The 18,095-nt window shown below is 32.4% G+C and overlaps 3 protein-coding genes across 3 annotated transcripts; all 3 read left to right on the top strand.

Moving 5' to 3' along the window:
* Positions 1-4,393: 4,393 nt before the first annotated feature.
* Positions 4,394-5,215, top strand: LOC141703656 (agamous-like MADS-box protein AGL80). The gene has a single exon (XM_074507105.1). The coding sequence runs from the start codon at positions 4,394-4,396 to the stop codon at positions 5,213-5,215; it is 822 nt and encodes a 273-aa protein (XP_074363206.1).
* Positions 5,216-10,507: 5,292 nt separating this feature from the next.
* Positions 10,508-11,329, top strand: LOC141703655 (agamous-like MADS-box protein AGL80). Its single transcript, XM_074507104.1, has one exon. The coding sequence runs from the start codon at positions 10,508-10,510 to the stop codon at positions 11,327-11,329; it is 822 nt and encodes a 273-aa protein (XP_074363205.1).
* Positions 11,330-16,615: 5,286 nt separating this feature from the next.
* LOC141703654 (agamous-like MADS-box protein AGL80) lies at positions 16,616-17,437 on the top strand. The gene has a single exon (XM_074507103.1). The coding sequence runs from the start codon at positions 16,616-16,618 to the stop codon at positions 17,435-17,437; it is 822 nt and encodes a 273-aa protein (XP_074363204.1).
* Positions 17,438-18,095: the final 658 nt, after the last annotated feature.

Below are 18,095 nucleotides of genomic sequence, written 5' to 3'. Positions count from 1 at the left end.
ATTAACATAAAAATTACATCAATTTTTTAGTGACATGTAATAAATTAATTGTGGTTTAAGAGAAATCATCACCAAATAATTTTAGGGTACACTTGCAAAACATAATATTTTTAAATTGTTTAACATTTAATACGATTTTTTATGGCATACTTTAAACATCAAATACTTACCTATAAATGAGACAATAATATAATCACATATATATCTTCATGTATCTGTAATATTACATAAAATTATTATCAATATAATACAAAAAACGTATTTTACAGTTCAAAATATATTTTGTCACGTGTATAGTATATAGTCACATATACACTACACTATGCACGTGTATTACACAAAATTACCCCAATACAACACAAAAAAATTATTCTACAGTATCAAATATGAAGAGGCAAGTCGACAATAATATAACTGCTATTAGAAATTTTTTTTCAAATACAACATAGAGTAAAATAAGGTTGATAATTCTCAATATTTATCATTAATTTAAGTTTTTAAATATGCCAAAAAAAATATTAAAATTAATTAAAAAAATTATAATATTTTAGAACATGTTGTGCCTCGCACGGGTTATAGAGCTAATTATAGAAGTATAGGTAAAGTTTAGTTCAAGAATATTTTTGGAGGTGAACATACACTGTTTTTTTAAGAGTGAATATTTAATTATTTATAAAACATAAGCTAATAATATCCTAGAAGTGGTACAAGTCTTGAGATAGCTAGGGAGCCCTTTCACTTCATTTAGAAATCGAATTATGATCCGTTTTAATAATTTCTCACGGTTGTGCTACCAGAAGCCTATCTAGTGGCGGATCCAGGTTTCAATTTAGGGGGGCCGGAAAAAAAAAATTGTAATCAAATCAACAACTATAAGCAAAAGAGCAAATGAACATATATTATAATGTAATATTTACAAGATCATCAGCCTATCTTTCATACTCTGAAATCGTTTCATAATTTCTTCATTTTCAATTATTTGAAAAATCTCTCTCTCAATATATGTTATCAAACAATCATTCAACCAAATATCTCCCATTCTATTCCGAAGCGTAGTTTTAACAAGTTTCATTGCTGAAAATCCTCTCTCAACTGTTGCAGTTGCAACCGGTAGAATTAGTGACAATTTTATCAACATATAAACCCAAGGAAATCCAATATCTTTGTGTTTTTGAAGCATTTTTTGAGCAAGATCATGGATGCCCTTCAAATTTTGAAAATCAGCATTACTTCTCATGTCAACAATATAGCTAGAAAGCTGGTCTTCAAGTGATAGAAGACGAATTTGATCAAATTCTGAAGTATAAAATCTTGCAAGTTGAACTAATTTTTACTATCAAAAGTTAAAAAAGAATTCTGCGGATTTAGGCATGATATGCAGGAAAGTAACTCCATGTTATCTCTATCAAGACGCTCGTTAATCTCTTGCAATTGATAATCAATTATAGTATTCATCAAACTAATCTTGAAGTGGTGTTTATTAGAAACTTTTTGCAGTTTACGTCTTGATCTTCCACGAGGCATAGAGATAGCATCCATATCTGGGACATCGATCTCAAACTTTTCACAGAATTTGGAAATATCAACAATTAACTCATTCCATCCATCATCTCTGAATGTTTGTAACATTTTCTTCGATACATTTACCAAACATAAAGCATTAGCAAGATCCTGGACTTTTCTTTGTAGTGCTTGTGATAAGTCATTTGTGATTCCTAAAACTTTTCTCATCAAATGCAATAGAAAAATAAACTCAAAGTCATTCATTGCATCAATAAGTCTATAAATCTCTCCTTTATTTTCATGAAAGGAAGGCATAACTTTTATTTCTTCAAGCAGATCAAGTGCCGGTGAAAAATAAAGAAGTCACACTTAGAATTGTATTATAATGCGAACACCATCTTGTATCTCCTGGACGTTTAAGAACTGCCTCTTGATTCAAGCCTTTACCAGTCATTCGATTGCCTTGGGATATTTCTTCAGCTAACTTTTCTATTTGTTTCACCCAGACTAATTCTTTTCTTTTGCAAGAAGCCGCAACAAAATTCACCAAAGATGCTAGATGGTAAAAAAATGAGCAAATTTTATCATGCTTTTTTGAAACTGCAACAAGTGTGAGCTGCAATTGATGAGCAAAGCAATGCACATAAAAGGCAGATGCATTTTCTGCTAGTATTAAACTTTTAGCCCACTAATATGTCTGCTCATATTACTAGCCCCGTCAAAACCTTGACCACGAATACTCGATATGCTCAGACCATGTGTGGCAAAGAGTACGTCAATTGCTGATTTTAGGACAATCAAGAGATGCTTAAAGGATGTCAAATTGCATGTACATGATGTTAACATATTAATTATATCAATATATATAGTGACAAGTGACTCTTATAGGGTGCAAAGTGACTCTAATATGGTGAAAAGTGACTTACACGGTTGATTAGAGCCAAAATGTGGAACAAAATTGACTTGTATGAAAGTGGCACTAAGAGATGGTAAAAGGATGTCAAATTGGATGTGTATAATGTTAACATGTTAATTTTACAGATATATGGTGGTAAGTGACTCTAATAGGGTGCAAAGTGACTCTAATATGGTGAAAAGTGACTTACATAGTTGATTAGAGTCAAAATGTGGCCCAAAGTTGAGTCCTATTATGAAATATCAAAGTGTGCTAAAACGAAGCTAAACTGGATTTTCATGATGTTAACATGCTAATTGTATCAATATGGTGGCAAGTGGCTCTTATAGGGTGTAAATTGACTCTAATATGGTGAAAAGTGACTTATACGGTTGATCACAGACCAACTGCCTATCATCTGAGATCACAGACCAACTGCCATTGTTTTTCTTTACAAATGTTGCTTGTTTATGTATTACACTTGACAAATATTGACTAGTTACTGATAAATTTCTTTTCTTGAGCTATTGTATTAACTTCTGAGGCAATTTATGTTACTTCATGTTAAAGATATAAACTCTTTACTTGGGAGCTCTTACTTTATTTGAGAACCTAGTAGTAGTAATGGTTGGCTGTCGTATCAGTAGAGCCGGCTAAACGGTCGGGCCGCCCGTGCCGGGGCGAATTTCCAGCGATCCGGTTCAACAGCCAGTTAACTCGTGAACAGCTCGCGAATTAGGCGATTTTAATGGTCCGACGAGTCTAGCGGTTCGGGGCGAACGACGAATAACACAAATAAAATGAATAATCGTGAATAACCGCGGGCTGCTTTGATTCGACACCACCCACCTTTTGTTGTCTTTTTTTGGCTTTTTTTTATATTTTGTTTTTACTTTGTACAAACAGACTTTGCATTTCTGTTACAATTTTACATTTTTTGGATTTCTGTTTTTAAATTACATTTTTTATATTGAAAAAGATTTTCGATTTATAACACATTTCAACATTTTTAACAATTAACTCATATTTTTATTTGATAAACTAATTAAGACAAACAAATTTTATTTTTACTCGTATTTTGAAAAAGTTAGTTTTTAAAAAACAAATTTGTTATTTTTGAAAAACAAAGTTAATTTTTGCAAATGAGTTACTCTGTTACAGAAGGAAAAGAGGACGATACGATATCAGTATCAGTATAAGTCAACTGATACGGTATCAATATCAGTCAACTGACATTTTTCATTTAGCCCAAAACACCTTGATATCGCGTATCTCCCTCGCTTTTTTTACGGATGGGCAAGAGTCGAACAAGTCACTGAAATTGTATCTATTCTAAACATCGTTCCGAACCGGCTTAAGATATCTTGTAATTAATAAAATAATCTTAAAAGTATATGTAATTCTGATTTATAAGTAACTTATAAATTGTAGTCAACTATGTATTGTTCGTGTAATATCCAACTTAGCTCGTTGCGGCTTTGATTTAAATTTTGAAGAAGGGAACACCATACTTTCAAATTGATCCAAATATAATTTACTATTCAATGTAGCCGTTAATTATTTGTACTTAACAATCACGCAAGTAATTATAATTTTACGATTTTACCGATTTGGAAAATCATATTGAGATTATATGTTTCCAATTAAAATGATTCTATATTTATTACCTAACTATGGAAATTTTTATTTAGCTAGATATTACAACTAATTATACTTATCTCAAATGACATGAAAACGTGTAAAACCATATACCAAAAACAAATTAAGAAGAAACAAAGATCTTAACATATAAATGCGTGTTCATGTTATGCATCAAGAAATTTAATTATATTGATTTGCCTCATTGGCAAAGAAATCTCAGATGCGTTTACAAAAATGCACACATTTCTTATTTAGTAGTGAAAGAGCAAAAAAGAGTTATATATAAACACATAACTTCCATATACTTTGATCTTGCCCTGTTTGGTGTTTTCTACAAAAATCATACAAGGCATCATGACAAGAAAGAAGGTGAAGTTAGCATTCATCAGTAATGATGCTTCTCGAAAAGCGACATTCAAGAAAAGGAAGAAGGGGCTGATGAAGAAGGTTGGAGAGTTGAGTACCTTATGTGGTATTGATGCTTGTGCTATCATTTATAGTCACTATGAGCCCCAACCTGAAGTGTGGCCTAATACAGAAGGTGTTCAGCGTGTGTTGTCTCAGTTTAAGCGAATGCCGGAGATGGAGCAGAGCAAGAAGATGGTTAATCAGGAGAGTTTTATGCGACAGAGGATTGCGAAAGCTAATGAGCAGTTGAAGAAACAGTGTAAGGATAATAGGGAGAAGGAAATGATTGAGGTTATGTATCAGTGTTTGACGGGGAAAATTGGTTTACAAAATTTGATGATCCCGGATTTGAATGATCTTGGTTGGCTTATTGATCACAAGTTGAAGGAGATTTATAAAAGAATTGATCAGATATCGGCTACTAAGAAAAAGAATACTACTCCTGGGAAAGTTGGCTCTGGCTCTGGATCTGGCTGTGGCTCGGGATCAGCTGCTGCAATGTTGAAAGGTAAAGGAGTGGCTAATTGTGTTGATGGAACGGAAGAAAAGGCTATAGAGGGCGAGATGGAAGCAATGCAGCAGCAGCAGCAGAGACCGCCTTGGTTTAGCGACTGGATCAACAGCAATAGTGGGAACAGCAGTACTGATCAGATGCTGAACCAGCAGCAACACTGCCAGAATTTGGGATTTAGTCACGGTGAGGAGATGATGATGCCCTGTGGAGATGCGCAGAATGGTGGCATGTGGTCAAGTGCATTCTTTCCATAGTTTCCAATCAAGGAGAAGCAGATGAAAGGATTTGTGTGACAGTGCTGGTTACTTGTGTTTTTGTTGTTTTTTGGATCAACCTTGAGGATAATGGTTAAAAATACCCATTTTTGGGTTGAATTTGCTCAAAATATCCATTTTCAAAAAATATGCTCAAATGCTAATTACACGCATTTGAGAATACTAAAGATACGCATTTCGTATTATCATTGGTATACGCATAAAAAATATGCTCAAATGCGTATTACACGCATTTGAGAATACTAAAGATACGCATTTCGTATTATCATTGGGATACGCATTTGCCAAATGCGTATCACAAAAATATAAAAAAAATAAAAACTGGATACTCATTTGACAAATGAGTATTTAGTACAAAACATGATAATCATATGGCAAATGCGTATCCAAACAAATATTTTCAGCACTACACTTCCAGAATGGATATTTTTCAGCATTTTGCACCAAAAAAATATTATTTTTAACATTCTTTCGAACTTTGAAGGATATTTGTTTTGCTTTTAATAAATTTCTATCTGGTGTGTTCTTATTTTTGCGTTGCTACAATAATTCCATTGCTTGTTATATTCCTTTTTTTTTTCTTCGTTATTTTTATACATTAATAACTTCAAGGTATATTAAATCTATTATATATATAATAGAGCAAATGAGGTTGGGTGCGACAATTTATTCAATGTGAAATGACTATTTTAACCCTTGTTCTATTTATTATTTCTTATTTAATATTCATTAATAGCTAATCTTCATTAAAGTATATGAATTTTTTTATAATTAATAGCTACACACACTTACATATATATGTATACATATGTTATTTTCAATGATATAAAATTTAAAATGTGATAAATTTAATTAAGAATTAAAAATCTGAGATAATAATTAACATAAAAATTACATCAATTTTTTAGTGACATGTAATAAATTAATTGTGGTTTAAGAGAAATCATCACCAAATAATTTTAGGGTACACTTGCAAAACATAATATTTTTAAATTGTTTAACATTTAATACGATTTTTTATGGCATACTTTAAACATCAAATACTTACCTATAAATGAGACAATAATATAATCACATATATATCTTCATGTATCTGTAATATTACATAAAATTATTATCAATATAATACAAAAAACGTATTTTACAGTTCAAAATATATTTTGTCACGTGTATAGTATATAGTCACATATACACTACACTATGCACGTGTATTACACAAAATTACCCCAATACAACACAAAAAAATTATTCTACAGTATCAAATATGAAGAGGCAAGTCGACAATAATATAACTGCTATTAGAATTTTTTTCAAATACAACATAGAGCAAAATAAGGTTGATAATTCTCAATATTTATCATTAATTTAAGTTTTTAAATATGCCAAAAAAAATATTAAAATTAATTAAAAAAATTATAATATTTTAGAACATGTTGTGCCTCGCACGGGTTATAGAGCTAATTATAGAAGTATAGGTAAAGTTTAGTTCAAGAATATTTTTGGAGGTGAACATACACTGTTTTTTTAAGAGTGAATATTTAATTATTTATAAAACATAAGCTAATAATATCCTAGAAGTGGTACAAGTCTTGAGATAGCTAGGGAGCCCTTTCACTTCATTTAGAAATCGAATTATGATCCGTTTTAATAATTTCTCACGGTTGTGCTACCAGAAGCCTATCTAGTGGCGGATCCAGGTTTCAATTTAGGGGGGCCGGAAAAAAAAATTGTAATCAAATCAACAACTATAAGCAAAAGAGCAAATGAACATATATTATAATGTAATATTTACAAGATCATCAGCCTATCTTTCATACTCTGAAATCGTTTCATAATTTCTTCATTTTCAATTGTTTGAAAAATATCTCTCTCAATATATGTTATCAAACAATCATTCAACCAAATATCTCCCATTCTATTCCGAAGCGTAGTTTTAACAAGTTTCATTGCTGAAAATCCTCTCTCAACTGTTGCAGTTGCAACCGGTAGAATTAGTGACAATTTTATCAACATATAAACCCAAGGAAATCCAATATCTTTGTGTTTTTGAAGCATTTTTTGAGCAAGATCATGGATGCCCTTCAAATTTTGAAAATCAGCATTACTTCTCATGTCAACAATATAGCTAGAAAGCTGGTCTTCAAGTGATAGAAGACGAATTTGATCAAATTCTGAAGTATAAAATCTTGCAAGTTGAACTAATTTTTACTTATCAAAAGTTAAAAAAGAATTCTGCGGATTTAGGCATGATATGCAGGAAAGTAACTCCATGTTATCTCTATCAAGACGCTCGTTAATCTCTTGCAATTGATAATCAATTATAGTATTCATCAAACTAATCTTGAAGTGGTGTTTATTAGAAACTTTTTGCAGTTTACGTCTTGATCTTCCACGAGGCATAGAGATAGCATCCATATCTGGGACATCGATCTCAAACTTTTCACAGAATTTGGAAATATCAACAATTAACTCATTCCATCCATCATCTCTGAATGTTTGTAACATTTTCTTCGATACATTTACCAAACATAAAGCATTAGCAAGATCCTGGACTTTTCTTTGTAGTGCTTGTGATAAGTCATTTGTGATTCCTAAAACTTTTCTCATCAAATGCAATAGAAAAATAAACTCAAAGTCATTCATTGCATCAATAAGTCTATAAATCTCTCCTTTATTTTCATGAAAGGAAGGCATAACTTTTATTTCTTCAAGCAGATCAAGTGCCGGTGAAAAATAAAGAAGTCACACTTAGAATTGTATTATAATGCGAACACCATCTTGTATCTCCTGGACGTTTAAGAACTGCCTCTTGATTCAAGCCTTTACCAGTCATTCGATTGCCTTGGGATATTTCTTCAGCTAACTTTTCTATTTGTTTCACCCAGACTAATTCTTTTCTTTTGCAAGAAGCCCCAACAAAATTCACCAAAGATGCTAGATGGTAAAAAAATGAGCAAATTTTATCATGCTTTTTTGAAACTGCAACAAGTGTGAGCTGCAATTGATGAGCAAAGCAATGCACATAAAAGGCAGATGCATTTTCTGCTAGTATTAAACTTTTTAGCCCACTAATATGTCTGCTCATATTACTAGCCCCGTCAAAACCTTGACCACGAATACTCGATATGCTCAGACCATGTGTGGCAAAGAGTACGTCAATTGCTGATTTTAGGACAATCAAGAGATGCTTAAAGGATGTCAAATTGCATGTACATGATGTTAACATATTAATTGTATCAATATATATAGTGACAAGTGACTCTTATAGGGTGCAAAGTGACTCTAATATGGTGAAAAGTGACTTACACGGTTGATTAGAGCCAAAATGTGGAACAAAATTGACTTGTATGAAAGTGGCACTAAGAGATGGTAAAAGGATGTCAAATTGGATGTGTATAATGTTAACATGTTAATTTTACAGATATATGGTGGTAAGTGACTCTAATAGGGTGCAAAGTGACTCTAATATGGTGAAAAGTGACTTACATAGTTGATTAGAGTCAAAATGTGGCCCAAAGTTGAGTCCTATTATGAAATATCAAAGTGTGCTAAAACGAAGCTAAACTGGATTTTCATGATGTTAACATGCTAATTGTATCAATATGGTGGCAAGTGGCTCTTATAGGGTGTAAATTGACTCTAATATGGTGAAAAGTGACTTATACGGTTGATCACAGACCAACTGCCTATCATCTGAGATCACAGACCAACTGCCATTGTTTTTCTTTACAAATGTTGCTTGTTTATGTATTACACTTGACAAATATTGACTAGTTACTGATAAATTTCTTTTCTTGAGCTATTGTATTAACTTCTGAGGCAATTTATGTTACTTCATGTTAAAGATATAAACTCTTTACTTGGGAGCTCTTACTTTATTTGAGAACCTAGTAGTAGTAATGGTTGGCTGTCGTATCAGTAGAGCCGGCTAAACGGTCGGGCCGCCCGTGCCAGGGCGAATTTCCAGCGATCCGGTTCAACAGCCAGTTAACTCGTGAACAGCTCGCGAATTAGGCGATTTTAATGGTCCGACGAGTCTAGCGGTTCGGGGCGAACGACGAATAACACAAATAAAATGAATAATCGTGAATAACCGCGGGCTGCTTTGATTCGACACCACCCACCTTTTGTTGTCTTTTTTTGGCTTTTTTTTATATTTTGTTTTTTACTTTGTACAAACAGACTTTGCATTTCTGTTACAATTTTACATTTTTTGGATTTCTGTTTTTAAATTACATTTTTTATATTGAAAAAGATTTTCGATTTATAACACATTTCAACATTTTTAACAATTAACTCATATTTTTATTTGATAAACTAATTAAGACAAACAAATTTTATTTTTACTCGTATTTTGAAAAAGTTAGTTTTTAAAAAACAAATTTGTTATTTTTGAAAAACAAAGTTAATTTTTGCAAATGAGTTACTCTGTTACAGAAGGAAAAGAGGACGATACGATATCAGTATCAGTATAAGTCAACTGATACGGTATCAATATCAGTCAACTGACATTTTTCATTTAGCCCAAAACACCTTGATATCGCGTATCTCCCTCGCTTTTTTTACGGATGGGCAAGAGTCGAACAAGTCACTGAAATTGTATCTATTCTAAACATCGTTCCGAACCGGCTTAAGATATCTTGTAATTAATAAAATAATCTTAAAAGTATATGTAATTCTGATTTATAAGTAACTTATAAATTGTAGTCAACTATGTATTGTTCGTGTAATATCCAACTTAGCTCGTTGCGGCTTTGATTTAAATTTTGAAGAAGGGAACACCATACTTTCAAATTGATCCAAATATAATTTACTATTCAATGTAGCCGTTAATTATTTGTACTTAACAATCACGCAAGTAATTATAATTTTACGATTTTACCGATTTGGAAAATCATATTGAGATTATATGTTTCCAATTAAAATGATTCTATATTTATTACCTAACTATGGAAATTTTTATTTAGCTAGATATTACAACTAATTATACTTATCTCAAATGACATGAAAACGTGTAAAACCATATACCAAAAACAAATTAAGAAGAAACAAAGATCTTAACATATAAATGCGTGTTCATGTTATGCATCAAGAAATTTAATTATATTGATTTGCCTCATTGGCAAAGAAATCTCAGATGCGTTTACAAAAATGCACACATTTCTTATTTAGTAGTGAAAGAGCAAAAAAGAGTTATATATAAACACATAACTTCCATATACTTTGATCTTGCCCTGTTTGGTGTTTTCTACAAAAATCATACAAGGCATCATGACAAGAAAGAAGGTGAAGTTAGCATTCATCAGTAATGATGCTTCTCGAAAAGCGACATTCAAGAAAAGGAAGAAGGGGCTGATGAAGAAGGTTGGAGAGTTGAGTACCTTATGTGGTATTGATGCTTGTGCTATCATTTATAGTCACTATGAGCCCCAACCTGAAGTGTGGCCTAATACAGAAGGTGTTCAGCGTGTGTTGTCTCAGTTTAAGCGAATGCCGGAGATGGAGCAGAGCAAGAAGATGGTTAATCAGGAGAGTTTTATGCGACAGAGGATTGCGAAAGCTAATGAGCAGTTGAAGAAACAGTGTAAGGATAATAGGGAGAAGGAAATGATTGAGGTTATGTATCAGTGTTTGACGGGGAAAATTGGTTTACAAAATTTGATGATCCCGGATTTGAATGATCTTGGTTGGCTTATTGATCACAAGTTGAAGGAGATTTATAAAAGAATTGATCAGATATCGGCTACTAAGAAAAAGAATACTACTCCTGGGAAAGTTGGCTCTGGCTCTGGATCTGGCTGTGGCTCGGGATCAGCTGCTGCAATGTTGAAAGGTAAAGGAGTGGCTAATTGTGTTGATGGAACGGAAGAAAAGGCTATAGAGGGCGAGATGGAAGCAATGCAGCAGCAGCAGCAGAGACCGCCTTGGTTTAGCGACTGGATCAACAGCAATAGTGGGAACAGCAGTACTGATCAGATGCTGAACCAGCAGCAACACTGCCAGAATTTGGGATTTAGTCACGGTGAGGAGATGATGATGCCCTGTGGAGATGCGCAGAATGGTGGCATGTGGTCAAGTGCATTCTTTCCATAGTTTCCAATCAAGGAGAAGCAGATGAAAGGATTTGTGTGACAGTGCTGGTTACTTGTGTTTTTGTTGTTTTTTGGATCAACCTTGAGGATAATGGTTAAAAATACCCATTTTTGGGTTGAATTTGCTCAAAATATCCATTTTCAAAAAATATGCTCAAATGCTAATTACACGCATTTGAGAATACTAAAGATACGCATTTCGTATTATCATTGGTATACGCATAAAAAATATGCTCAAATGCGTATTACACGCATTTGAGAATACTAAAGATACGCATTTCGTATTATCATTGGGATACGCATTTGTCAAATGCGTATCACAAAAATATAAAAAAATAAAAACTGGATACTCATTTGACAAATGAGTATTTAGTACAAAACATGATAATCATATGGCAAATGCGTATCCAAACGAATATTTTCAGCACTACACTCCAGAATGGATATTTTCAGCATTTTGCACCAAAAAAATATTATTTTTAACATTCTTTCGAACTTTGAAGGATATTTGTTTTGCTTTTAATAAATTTCTATCTGGTGTGTTCTTATTTTTGCGTTGCTACAATAATTCCATTGCTTGTTATATTCTTTTTTTTTCTTCGTTATTTTTATACATTAATAACTTCAAGGTATATTAAATCTATTATATATATAATAGAGCAAATGAGGTTGGGTGCGACAATTTATTCAATGTGAAATGACTATTTTAACCCTTGTTCTATTTATTATTTCTTATTTAATATTCATTAATAGCTAATCTTCATTAAAGTATATGAATTTTTTTGTAATTAATAGCTACACACACTTACATATATATGTATACATATGTTATTTTCAATGATATAAAATTTAAAATGTGATAAATTTAATTAAGAATTAAAAATCTGAGATAATAATTAACATAAAAATTACATCAATTTTTTAGTGACATGTAATAAATTAATTGTGGTTTAAGAGAAATCATCACCAAATAATTTTAGGGTACACTTGCAAAACATAATATTTTTAAATTGTTTAACATTTAATACGATTTTTTATGGCATACTTTAAACATCAAATACTTACCTATAAATGAGACAATAATATAATCACATATATATCTTCATGTATCTGTAATATTACATAAAATTATTATCAATATAATACAAAAAACGTATTTTACAGTTCAAAATATATTTTGTCACGTGTATAGTATATAGTCACATATACACTACACTATGCACGTGTATTACACAAAATTACCCCAATACAACACAAAAAAATTATTCTACAGTATCAAATATGAAGAGGCAAGTCGACAATAATATAACTGCTATTAGAATTTTTTTCAAATACAACATAGAGCAAAATAAGGTTGATAATTCTCAATATTTATCATTAATTTAAGTTTTTAAATATGCCAAAAAAAATATTAAAATTAATTAAAAAAATTATAATATTTTAGAACATGTTGTGCCTCGCACGGGTTATAGAGCTAATTATAGAAGTATAGGTAAAGTTTAGTTCAAGAATATTTTTGGAGGTGAACATACACTGTTTTTTTAAGAGTGAATATTTAATTATTTATAAAACATAAGCTAATAATATCCTAGAAGTGGTACAAGTCTTGAGATAGCTAGGGAGCCCTTTCACTTCATTTAGAAATCGAATTATGATCCGTTTTAATAATTTCTCACGGTTGTGCTACCAGAAGCCTATCTAGTGGCGGATCCAGGTTTCAATTTAGGGGGGCCGGAAAAAAAAATTGTAATCAAATCAACAACTATAAGCAAAAGAGCAAATGAACATATATTATAATGTAATATTTACAAGATCATCAGCCTATCTTTCATACTCTGAAATCGTTTCATAATTTCTTCATTTTCAATTGTTTGAAAAATATCTCTCTCAATATATGTTATCAAACAATCATTCAACCAAATATCTCCCATTCTATTCCGAAGCGTAGTTTTAACAAGTTTCATTGCTGAAAATCCTCTCTCAACTGTTGCAGTTGCAACCGGTAGAATTAGTGACAATTTTATCAACATATAAACCCAAGGAAATCCAATATCTTTGTGTTTTTGAAGCATTTTTTGAGCAAGATCATGGATGCCCTTCAAATTTTGAAAATCAGCATTACTTCTCATGTCAACAATATAGCTAGAAAGCTGGTCTTCAAGTGATAGAAGACGAATTTGATCAAATTCTGAAGTATAAAATCTTGCAAGTTGAACTAATTTTTACTTATCAAAAGTTAAAAAGAATTCTGCGGATTTAGGCATGATATGCAGGAAAGTAACTCCATGTTATCTCTATCAAGACGCTCGTTAATCTCTTGCAATTGATAATCAATTATAGTATTCATCAAACTAATCTTGAAGTGGTGTTTATTAGAAACTTTTTGCAGTTTACGTCTTGATCTTCCACGAGGCATAGAGATAGCATCCATATCTGGGACATCGATCTCAAACTTTTCACAGAATTTGGAAATATCAACAATTAACTCATTCCATCCATCATCTCTGAATGTTTGTAACATTTTCTTCGATACATTTACCAAACATAAAGCATTAGCAAGATCCTGGACTTTTCTTTGTAGTGCTTGTGATAAGTCATTTGTGATTCCTAAAACTTTTCTCATCAAATGCAATAGAAAAATAAACTCAAAGTCATTCATTGCATCAATAAGTCTATAAATCTCTCCTTTATTTTCATGAAAGGAAGGCATAACTTTTATTTCTTCAAGCAGATCAAGTGCCGGTGAAAAATAAAGAAGTCACACTTAGAATTGTATTATAATGCGAACACCATCTTGTATCTCCTGGACGTTTAAGAACTGCCTCTTGATTCAAGCCTTTACCAGTCATTCGATTGCCTTGGGATATTTCTTCAGCTAACTTTTCTATTTGTTTCACCCAGACTAATTCTTTTCTTTTGCAAGAAGCCCCAACAAAATTCACCAAAGATGCTAGATGGTAAAAAAATGAGCAAATTTTATCATGCTTTTTTGAAACTGCAACAAGTGTGAGCTGCAATTGATGAGCAAAGCAATGCACATAAAAGGCAGATGCATTTTCTGCTAGTATTAAACTTTTTAGCCCACTAATATGTCTGCTCATATTACTAGCCCCGTCAAAACCTTGACCACGAATACTCGATATGCTCAGACCATGTGTGGCAAAGAGTACGTCAATTGCTGATTTTAGGACAATCAAGAGATGCTTAAAGGATGTCAAATTGCATGTACATGATGTTAACATATTAATTGTATCAATATATATAGTGACAAGTGACTCTTATAGGGTGCAAAGTGACTCTAATATGGTGAAAAGTGACTTACACGGTTGATTAGAGCCAAAATGTGGAACAAAATTGACTTGTATGAAAGTGGCACTAAGAGATGGTAAAAGGATGTCAAATTGGATGTGTATAATGTTAACATGTTAATTTTACAGATATATGGTGGTAAGTGACTCTAATAGGGTGCAAAGTGACTCTAATATGGTGAAAAGTGACTTACATAGTTGATTAGAGTCAAAATGTGGCCCAAAGTTGAGTCCTATTATGAAATATCAAAGTGTGCTAAAACGAAGCTAAACTGGATTTTCATGATGTTAACATGCTAATTGTATCAATATGGTGGCAAGTGGCTCTTATAGGGTGTAAATTGACTCTAATATGGTGAAAAGTGACTTATACGGTTGATCACAGACCAACTGCCTATCATCTGAGATCACAGACCAACTGCCATTGTTTTTCTTTACAAATGTTGCTTGTTTATGTATTACACTTGACAAATATTGACTAGTTACTGATAAATTTCTTTTCTTGAGCTATTGTATTAACTTCTGAGGCAATTTATGTTACTTCATGTTAAAGATATAAACTCTTTACTTGGGAGCTCTTACTTTATTTGAGAACCTAGTAGTAGTAATGGTTGGCTGTCGTATCAGTAGAGCCGGCTAAACGGTCGGGCCGCCCGTGCCGGGGCGAATTTCCAGCGATCCGGTTCAACAGCCAGTTAACTCGTGAACAGCTCGCGAATTAGGCGATTTTAATGGTCCGACGAGTCTAGCGGTTCGGGGCGAACGACGAATAACACAAATAAAATGAATAATCGTGAATAACCGCGGGCTGCTTTGATTCGACACCACCCACCTTTTGTTGTCTTTTTTTGGCTTTTTTTTATATTTTGTTTTTTACTTTGTACAAACAGACTTTGCATTTCTGTTACAATTTTACATTTTTTGGATTTCTGTTTTTAAATTACATTTTTTATATTGAAAAAGATTTTCGATTTATAACACATTTCAACATTTTTAACAATTAACTCATATTTTTATTTGATAAACTAATTAAGACAAACAAATTTTATTTTTACTCGTATTTTGAAAAAGTTAGTTTTTAAAAAACAAATTTGTTATTTTTGAAAAACAAAGTTAATTTTTGCAAATGAGTTACTCTGTTACAGAAGGAAAAGAGGACGATACGATATCAGTATCAGTATAAGTCAACTGATACGGTATCAATATCAGTCAACTGACATTTTTCATTTAGCCCAAAACACCTTGATATCGCGTATCTCCCTCGCTTTTTTTACGGATGGGCAAGAGTCGAACAAGTCACTGAAATTGTATCTATTCTAAACATCGTTCCGAACCGGCTTAAGATATCTTGTAATTAATAAAATAATCTTAAAAGTATATGTAATTCTGATTTATAAGTAACTTATAAATTGTAGTCAACTATGTATTGTTCGTGTAATATCCAACTTAGCTCGTTGCGGCTTTGATTTAAATTTTGAAGAAGGGAACACCATACTTTCAAATTGATCCAAATATAATTTACTATTCAATGTAGCCGTTAATTATTTGTACTTAACAATCACGCAAGTAATTATAATTTTACGATTTTACCGATTTGGAAAATCATATTGAGATTATATGTTTCCAATTAAAATGATTCTATATTTATTACCTAACTATGGAAATTTTTATTTAGCTAGATATTACAACTAATTATACTTATCTCAAATGACATGAAAACGTGTAAAACCATATACCAAAAACAAATTAAGAAGAAACAAAGATCTTAACATATAAATGCGTGTTCATGTTATGCATCAAGAAATTTAATTATATTGATTTGCCTCATTGGCAAAGAAATCTCAGATGCGTTTACAAAAATGCACACATTTCTTATTTAGTAGTGAAAGAGCAAAAAAGAGTTATATATAAACACATAACTTCCATATACTTTGATCTTGCCCTGTTTGGTGTTTTCTACAAAAATCATACAAGGCATCATGACAAGAAAGAAGGTGAAGTTAGCATTCATCAGTAATGATGCTTCTCGAAAAGCGACATTCAAGAAAAGGAAGAAGGGGCTGATGAAGAAGGTTGGAGAGTTGAGTACCTTATGTGGTATTGATGCTTGTGCTATCATTTATAGTCACTATGAGCCCCAACCTGAAGTGTGGCCTAATACAGAAGGTGTTCAGCGTGTGTTGTCTCAGTTTAAGCGAATGCCGGAGATGGAGCAGAGCAAGAAGATGGTTAATCAGGAGAGTTTTATGCGACAGAGGATTGCGAAAGCTAATGAGCAGTTGAAGAAACAGTGTAAGGATAATAGGGAGAAGGAAATGATTGAGGTTATGTATCAGTGTTTGACGGGGAAAATTGGTTTACAAAATTTGATGATCCCGGATTTGAATGATCTTGGTTGGCTTATTGATCACAAGTTGAAGGAGATTTATAAAAGAATTGATCAGATATCGGCTACTAAGAAAAAGAATACTACTCCTGGGAAAGTTGGCTCTGGCTCTGGATCTGGCTGTGGCTCGGGATCAGCTGCTGCAATGTTGAAAGGTAAAGGAGTGGCTAATTGTGTTGATGGAACGGAAGAAAAGGCTATAGAGGGCGAGATGGAAGCAATGCAGCAGCAGCAGCAGAGACCGCCTTGGTTTAGCGACTGGATCAACAGCAATAGTGGGAACAGCAGTACTGATCAGATGCTGAACCAGCAGCAACACTGCCAGAATTTGGGATTTAGTCACGGTGAGGAGATGATGATGCCCTGTGGAGATGCGCAGAATGGTGGCATGTGGTCAAGTGCATTCTTTCCATAGTTTCCAATCAAGGAGAAGCAGATGAAAGGATTTGTGTGACAGTGCTGGTTACTTGTGTTTTTGTTGTTTTTTGGATCAACCTTGAGGATAATGGTTAAAAATACCCATTTTTGGGTTGAATTTGCTCAAAATATCCATTTTCAAAAAAATATGCTCAAATGCTAATTACACGCATTTGAGAATACTAAAGATACGCATTTCGTATTATCATTGGTATACGCATAAAAAATATGCTCAAATGCGTATTACACGCATTTGAGAATACTAAAGATACGCATTTCGTATTATCATTGGGATACGCATTTGTCAAATGCGTATCACAAAAATATAAAAAAAATAAAAACTGGATACTCATTTGACAAATGAGTATTAGTACAAAACATGATAATCATATGGCAAATGCGTATCCAAACGAATATTTTCAGCACTACACTCCAGAATGGATATTTTCAGCATTTTGCACCAAAAAAATATTATTTTAACATTCTTTCGAACTTTGAAGGATATTTGTTTTGCTTTTAATAAATTTCTATCTGGTGTGTTCTTATTTTTGCGTTGCTACAATAATTCCATTGCTTGTTATATTCCTTTTTTTTTCTTCGTTATTTTTATACATTAATAACTTCAAGGTATATTAAATCTATTATATATATAATAG

The sequence above is a fragment of the Apium graveolens genome, unplaced genomic scaffold (genome assembly GCF_009905375.1).
Source record: "Apium graveolens cultivar Ventura unplaced genomic scaffold, ASM990537v1 ctg6940, whole genome shotgun sequence".
NCBI classification, from domain to species: Eukaryota; Viridiplantae; Streptophyta; class Magnoliopsida; order Apiales; family Apiaceae; genus Apium; species Apium graveolens.
The sequence above is the reverse complement of the archived record's forward strand: the minus strand, read 5'-3'. Positions and strand labels throughout refer to the sequence as shown.